The sequence below is a fragment of the Phoenix dactylifera genome, chromosome 11, assembly GCF_009389715.1.
Source record: "Phoenix dactylifera cultivar Barhee BC4 chromosome 11, palm_55x_up_171113_PBpolish2nd_filt_p, whole genome shotgun sequence".
NCBI classification, from domain to species: Eukaryota; Viridiplantae; Streptophyta; class Magnoliopsida; order Arecales; family Arecaceae; genus Phoenix; species Phoenix dactylifera.
Genome location: NC_052402.1, coordinates 18840612 through 18848790, shown reverse-complemented (window position 1 = coordinate 18848790; position 8179 = coordinate 18840612). Strand labels below are relative to the sequence as shown.

Below are 8179 nucleotides of genomic sequence, written 5' to 3'. Positions count from 1 at the left end.
GGGTGTAATTTGTAAAGTGATGGTTGCATGCATTATGTTTCATTTGCATTATTCTTTGTATCTGATGGTGACCCTCGGAGAAAATAATTGCGCCTCGGCCAGCAGGGGAAGTATCCGTGTCACATCAGCTGGTGGTATGAGAGGGATCGTTCTGGATTTTTGTTTTATAGTTTAAGCAATCAGTCTGGACTATGGAGTGAGGTGACGATAAGGTTGGTGAGAAAATTTTCAATTATTAATGTTGGATAAGATGGATGTCGCCATCAGGCATCAGAAATTATGGGCGGCCCTTATTATTTTTTTGTTTTTTTAGAGAGAGAGAGAAGGGGAAAGCAACTGGCTAATTTTTAAGCCGAATAATAACTGAGTTACCTTTCATGGTTACCGGATTTAGCGGGATCTATTGCTTCGAGTATATTTGGGTTGAGCAAAAGGTCTAGGCCGGCGTCGAAGAGAAAGAGGGTGGGGTTTTTAAAAAAATAAAAAGGAAAATCGAGACTCGACTTGATTGTGGGCTTGATTGTGGAGCAGCGTGTATAAAATTAACCAAGGGGTGGCAATTGGATCGGGATATATATGAGTTGGATTAGGTATAGATCGAGTCACAAAATTTTAAAAAAACAGATAATTTATTGTATCTATCAATATAATCAATTAGTTTGTTTAATAAATAAATAATTTGCTTAACCTGTCTAATGCGATCTGACTTGACTATTAAATAGGTTCAGAGGTTGGTACTTGAATACGGTCTCTTTTTTTGAATTTACAACCTAAATTTGTTTAATGTAAATCTACATATGCTTGTTGCAAATCTAATATGGAGTAGATTGAGGGATCGGATTATATTTGGCCAGCATAGAGACCAAATAAATCAGTTTAAGTTCGTATCCTGGAGACGAAGGTCGTGCCTGGTCGGAATCATGTCAGCACATAAAAATGGACTCCCGTTATTAACTACCGAGCGAAGGTTTAGCCAAGGACTTAATAGACTCAAAAGTGGACTCAAGTCTAGTATCCAATTTGATCTAGGAATTTATCTAATTTTTTGAAGTTGGAATGACCTCTTGGTCGAGAGAGGCGTCCTGGACCCAGTGTCCTTTCAGAGTGGGTATCAGTGGATCTTGTTCAACGCACAGATCTTTTTGACAATTTATCCAAAAAAAAAAGAACTAGCGAGAATTTTGCTAGAAAAAATAAACGCTTATATGTCTTGTAAAGATGGGTATTGGATGCAATACTTCTTCATACTTCACAACAACTCTATAGCCTTACATGAGCAGTCAGCCATGCATTATCGCTAAAATATGAAGCGTCTCGTCCTACAAGGTCCGTTTCTCTTTCGTGAGTTCATATCCTCTCCCTATTCTCTTTTTTTCTTACAAAAATTAAAAATATTTTAATTTTTTAAATTTAATTTTGATTTTTTTTTATATTTAAATCTCATTCTAATTCCAGCTACAACCAAATGCATAAAAAAATATAAATATTTCAATTTCTATTCCAATTTCGATCGCGAACCCAACGCACTCACTCGAAGCGTATTTAGTTGGAGAAAGTTAAACTCTGAAATAAGAATGAAAATAAGCCACTCCTATCACACCCATTTGGTTAGAAAAGTCCTATTGATTCCAGATAAAAAATAAAAATATATCTCAATTTTCTAAAATCCAATCTTTACTCTCTCTTAATATTTAAATTCTGATTCCGGTCACAAACAAAAGATGTCGAAAGATATGGCATTCCAATTTTCATTTCAATCCATTTCAACTCCAGTCGCAAATCAAAAATACCTTTAAATTAGTTATATTGCAAGCATAGTAGAAATTTAAGTAAAAATCTGCCAATATAACAACAACAACATCTGAGGAACGATACAGAGACAATTTGCAGCACAAGAAAAAAATGCATAAGCTAGATAGGTTCACATCCGTTGAGAGAATGAACTGCTATGCCGAAATCAATAAATCATTAAATTACAAAAGCTGGAATAGCGAGTTCTTTATTTGAAATTTAAAGAAGCCGGCACTATTCAGCACTATCCCGGTCCAGGGGAAAAAAATGCAGCACAAGGCCCTGGAAACTTGCTCAAATACAGCACTGAGCACAATTTTGGTAAAAATAAACTGTTGCAAGTGCTTTCAGATTCTTCGGAAACGAAATCGAAATATTGATACACAGGCCAAACTCGCAGCCCATGGAGAAGGCCCGTGGTTGTATATTTTCTCTGTAAATTTTGATCCTGACCAAAAGGGCAGAAAGAATCACAGGACTCTGAGCTAACAAATTTTCTGGGGAGGAAGAAAGGAAAGCATAACAAGAATTAGATATACAAATAAACAGTGTAAAATTTTACTGAAAACAGAGGATTTCCTGCAGTCCAGAGATGCCAATAACACAAACCTCGTATCAGAGACGCTTGACCCCTAGAAGTTTAGCAGTAAGTTCCCAGGTCACAATGGCAGCAGCATTAGCAGGAAATGCCCTTACCAATGTCGGACCAAGACCAGCATAACATCCCCTTAAGCCCACTCTCCTGTAAATCTACAACAGTAGAACCCCAATAAATCTCCTGTCGAGTGATAGGAAGACAAAAAAAAATAGAAATGCTAAAGACATACTGAGTTTAGCGCATGAAAAGGGTTACGGCTAGTTTTTGTATCAGATGCAGTCTGGATTATAGTTTTTGCAACATCCAATGGTAAGACAGCTGACCAGAACTGCCCAAAGGAAAATCAAAATGTGAAACAAAATATAGTCTACTTTGATTCCAAGAGGCCAAGCTTGTCTTATACTTACAGCAATTCCACCAAGTCCACCACTAATGATGCCAATCCCTGCATCCATTAAAAGTTTTGACTGGTGGCTATGGGTAGATGAAGGAGAATTCAGCTGCTTGTTCATGTAATAACGACTAAACTCATAAGTGCTGAAGAACATAGCATTGCCAATTGATTCTCTCAGTAAAGTTGTTAAGCCACCACGAAATATACCTCTAACCTGAGAAAATAGTGGCCTATCAGCACACTGAAACAAGGTACAGTAGTCGAGATAAAGAAAGCAAAGAATAAGATTACCCCTTCGCTCTCCATGGTTTTGATGGCACAATCTAGAGGACCACTGTATTTGATATATGATGCTGCATCCTTTCCCTGAACTTGCATTCTACACTGGAAGAAACTTAGCATTACATGTCAAAAACAGTGATTTAAAGATTACTTCATGGCATAAGGAAGAAAATAAGAAACAAGAGAGTAGTAAATGCTCCCACCTTTACCAGCTCAGCTGGACACAGTATAAAGCTGATTATTGTTCCACCAAATGCAGCTGAAGGAATAATTACCTGGAGCTGTGGTGTACTGCTCTGAGATTCTCCCTGCATGGAAAACATACAACAAGCGCAAGTTATCATCCAGGAAGGTGATGATGTCTAGATCAATAGCATCTTGCACGCAATCACAGTACCATCCTACTTCTTAAGCTAAGTGAATTCATACCACAAAACTAGAACTTAATAATTTTAACTCATTATTGTTTTGGAACCTGTAATAACTGTTTTGTTTGAGAATAAAATCCAAAAAGAAGCGAACTTTCGAATGCCATCCCAACAAAGGAAGATGATGCCCCCCTATATAGTCCTCTTACCTGCCAGAATTAGAAGAAAGGGAGATTAAATAAATTTTCTACAATTAGTTGCATATGGATAGAAGGCAATTAGAGTGCTACAATTTGAATTCAATAACCAAATAGAGGATAATTTGCCATAGTTATAGAAGTTTTTGTAAAGAGTTATCAAATATGGTAAATAAGAAGCTTAGATTATAGATTCTTTTAATACTATGCCCATTCAGAAGGATCTATAAGGGAGATAAAACTAAGGATGGAGCTTTAGTTATAGACAGGCACTCCTTCAGAGTTCAGGAATGTGATTTGTTGATGATACATCCATAACCAACGTACCACATCTTCATGCAGTTGGCAAGCTATGTATCTGTCACTGATATACTTGTCCTGAGAAAATAAAATTTTGCAAAATTTTGAAGAATATATTAAGCAAGGGATGTAAAGTCTCTATTTGGAAGAGTGGACCAAAATTCATTGGTTCTGAAATAGCATGGATTGGTTTCAGGCAACATATTTCACGATTTCCTAGAGACTGACATATGAAAAATGTTTGCTGAATAACTAACATAGAGGAAAAATACGAAAAGAACATAAAAATGCCTCAGAATAGGCGAAGCTTTGGAAAGGTTTTTACTATAGTAAAGTATTTAGTCAATTCAAAAAAATGAATATGGCACAGTATACGCTTGATATCACATGAATTCAGATAGTTTTACAAATCCAGGGGAAAGAAAAAAAAAACACTTCCACACTTTTCAAGTTGCAGTACAAGGGTTTCCATTATTAAGCAGGCTCATGCAAAGCTTCCACTCCTGCACTTCACAAGAATTCAGCAACATGAACATTGCAGCAGAATTGCTGCCAACTGACACTTTCTTCCATAAGCACTAAATTTGGTGCTTAGCAATTGAATAGTAGTCCCCATCTCCCATCTTGCCTTCTATCTGTTCCTTCATAAATATAGGGGTGAAAAATTGTTTTTTTGGTCACTCTTCTACAAGACTTAGGATTAAAAATTGTTTGTTTCTATGTGTGGTCTTGTTGATTTTGATTGTGATCTTGGTACATTGATTTGTCTTGTATAGACTACTGGTGAACACCACTACTGACCAGCCCTGTACAATACTAATCAGATATTTTACTTGATTTCATTTCTGCCTATCTTAGGACCAATTGTTTGATCAGTATGAAATTTCTCATCTAGTATGGAACTTTTCATTGATCATGGCCCGTTCTGTTAAAATTTTAGCAAACAACTTTACTTCTTTTGACTGTGAAATGCTTCATCCGAGTTGAGGACCACTGTTTTCACACTGTTTGCTCAAAAAGCTTTCCCTTCTTATGGAAGTTTCAGCATGAATTAAGGTTTTCAGCTTGGTTTGATAAAAGAATTAGAGCTTGTCTACTGTTAACCTTTTACCTATTTGTGCAATCCTACAAATTTATTCATGAATCAAACTGCATTCTACATGGACCACATTTTTTTATGATTTATTAATTTGGAGGATATGAAGTACACTGTACTTTATACCTTCTTTCCTTTTTTGGGAGGAGTTTTGGATCTTTCTCTTGTTCATTTCAGTTTTTTAAATCCTTTTAGGTGCCCTATATTCTTCCCCATACAACATAATTTTGTAAAATATAGTATTGCCCTAGGTGTTAAATGCATGTGGCAATCACACAACACCCTAATAGCACTTCATTTAACCCAGTTTTACTCCATTGAATTTGTTGTCTTCTATGTTGCTTCTTGCAATTGATGCGAGATAGTGAATATAACCAAACTGGGGTATCTATTGTCCATAAATCAGATTGAAGCTTTATTCTTATTTTATCTATATAAATAGTCATTTTATGCATTTTCTGTATATTCTATTGTACCTATCCTTATCCTCTCAAGTTGTAAACCACATTTCTGATTTACAATTAAAGTCATCCTTTGTTATCTAACACTGATTTATCTGCAAACAACATACATTGCGGCTCTTCTTAACAACGGTAGAGAAGCAAGATCAAAGGCAAACTACTAGTTATGTGCATTGCAATCTCTTGCCTTACCATAGCGCTACACCTAAAACTTGCTAAAGCTTCTGTCTGTAAAACAGCAACATGAGGGAGAGTTGATCATACAAGAGAATTATGGAGTTGTTCCCTGCATGCAATCTTTTTTTTTTTTTGAAATGCGTCGATTTACTATCGCTATAATTAGAAACTTTTCATCAACTAACTTTTTTTACCAGATTTATAAGCTTTTATTTTTCCTATACATTATTTTAAAAGCAAATTTGTCCTCATGCTAGTCTAAATGAGAAAACATATATTCTTTTAGATCTCTATCCTCTATGCCGGACACCATAACATGGATCTACATTATTTCTACAAAATACAATCAGTGCAGCAACATACTCCTTCATTAATCAAGATCCGACTGGTGCAATGTAAAGCATTCCTGTACTCCTTTACTTGTGTTTTAGTATTGTGAGCTTGCAATTTCACCTGTCATATGAACATCACACGATTCAATACTCATAATAAGAATCTCAGAAATGTTAAAGAACGAGCAGTAAAAACAACATAGGATGCATGGTATGCACCTAATATTATACAACCTTCTTAAATTAGAATACCAAAAAGTCATTATTATGCAAGATTAAAATAGTTGATGCAAAAAAGCCATAATCATATCAAAATGCTATCATCATATCCATGTGCATGTGTGTGTGTGTACACCAAAAAAAAGAAGTAAATATCTCTTTTCAGAATTATAAATCCAGAAAGTTCATATCTGATTAACTATAGAGGATGATTTCACAAATTCTTTTGGCTCGATAATCAAAGCTTATCCTTATGGTTGTCAAACCACCAAAGCAACCACACAAGCAACCTAGTATGAGTCATTTAATCATCCCCCAATTCATCTGCTTCATTTATACTAACAAATTCATTACCATTTTGACATGCCACAGCCAGATGCACCGAATGTTTTTACAGTCAACGTATTAATGATTTTGAACAGGCATATTTTAATTTGTAGAATTCATAGTACACTCATAAAACATAATAGAAGCTACAGCTCATGACATGCCATTGTCGTTTTAGGTCAGATGCTTGACAATGCATAACTCCCTTGGTCCGCCAACTTACTAAAGGCTTGAAGCTTAGTTCTACATCTCGAATGAAAGAACTTTTTGAGGCCACTTATTTGGCAATCTAATGCAACATTTAATCTTACGCGACATGCTTTGGTTTCCTGTCAGTCCAATCCGAGGTATCTTATTAATTTTTCTTTTGTAGATGATGCATAATAGATCGAACTCTTGACAAAACAACATTTCACAGATTAACAAGGAGAACAAACTAACGAAAGTGGAAGATTCCCCAAACAGAGGTTTGTGAAAGCTAGGGCACAACAGATAAAGGCGAGAAGAGAATGGAAGAGCAGCGAATACATAAGATAGGGAAAAGCGCCGACCTTTACGGTATCGAAGGGATGGCCGGTGATGACCGTGGCAACGCCGGCGGCGAAGCCGGCGGCGTATTCCTTGGCGGCGTCTCCAGCATCCATCGCCCCTCCCTTCTTTTAGGCCCGTCTTCAACAATTACATAACACCATTCTTAATATAAGGGTTTCAACCTCTCAGGCTCGGGCTCTCAAGCAGCGCCTCCGTCCCTCGGAGGTCCAGATCCCCGCGCTACTTCGCCGTCGGGAGACGCCAAAGTTCTCGCGCCGCCGGCTTCAACGCTCGGGCTGTCTCTCTACGAATGGGCTCTGGACTCCTAGAGGCGCGATTCGGGACAGATGTGGGGCCCACTACACGTGCCACAGGTCACGTGAGAAGTCAGTTGGGCGATGAGGGGCTCAGATGCAACCTTATACTTAAAAACAGTTAGTAGTTGACCTGCGAGAGCTCCGTTGAACTTAAAGTTTTGCTTACAAGAATCATCAGATGACACCTTCATCTTTTATATATATATATATATATACATTGGTGGTTCACACGTGATGGATGTGAATGCGGCCAACAAAATTAGAAAGCAAAATGCTACAAGAAGACTCTGGCACCAATCCGTGGTCTGCCCATGTGAAGCCTCTCGAGTGGTGCGTCACAAAAGAAGCCACCTAGTCTGCCGCACCATTCGCCTTCCGGTAAACATGCGAGGCCTGATGAAGGCGCACTCTCTCAATAATCTATGAATGTCATGGAGCAGCGGCTAGTCCTCGACTAAGCGACCTCGACCCCAGATCCACTCGATCATCGTGGTCGAGTCTTTCTCGAGGAGGAAGCGGTCCGTGCCCGGTATCCACCTCGCATAGAAGACATCCTCCCAGGCAGCTCGCAACTCGGTGGACACTACTAACGAGTCGAAGACCCACTGAGCCCCTGTTGCTACTAGTCTAGCATCATAGTCCCTAATGACGAACCCCATACTTTTGCAGGTGAACATGTATCTAAAATGGTGCTCATCTAGGGCTGTTAACGAGCCGAGCGGAGCCCGAGCCTCCTCGGGCTCGGCTCGGCTCATTTTACCAAATTTCAGGCTTGGGTTCGGGCTCAGG

At 38.1% G+C, this 8179-nt stretch overlaps 1 protein-coding gene across 1 annotated transcript; it reads right to left on the bottom strand.

The window, feature by feature from the left end:
- Positions 1 to 1797: 1797 nt before the first annotated feature.
- LOC103696417 (mitochondrial arginine transporter BAC1) lies at positions 1798 to 7391 on the bottom strand. The gene is made up of 9 exons (XM_008778031.3): positions 7094 to 7391; positions 6028 to 6117; positions 3541 to 3642; positions 3269 to 3373; positions 3075 to 3167; positions 2797 to 2997; positions 2619 to 2717; positions 2401 to 2541; positions 1798 to 2288 (listed from the first exon to the last, which is right to left on the bottom strand). Exons 1-8 carry the CDS (start codon positions 7184 to 7186, stop codon positions 2407 to 2409), a joined length of 918 nt encoding a protein of 305 aa, XP_008776253.1. The 5' UTR covers positions 7187 to 7391; the 3' UTR covers positions 1798 to 2288; positions 2401 to 2406.
- Between the last annotated feature and the right edge of the window lie 788 nt (positions 7392 to 8179).

Coding starts and splice junctions, on each gene's coding strand:
- LOC103696417 (XM_008778031.3), bottom strand. CDS start 7,186: ATGGATGCTGGAGACGCCGCCAAGGAATACGCCGCCGGCTTCGCCGCC. Junction 3,374..3,540: donor AAACAAAACAGTTATTACAG/GTTCCAAAACAA, acceptor TTTTCCATGCAG/GGAGAATCTCAGAGCAGTAC. Junction 2,718..2,796: donor GTGGACTTGGTGGAATTGCT/GTAAGTATAAGA, acceptor TCCTTTGGGCAG/TTCTGGTCAGCTGTCTTACC.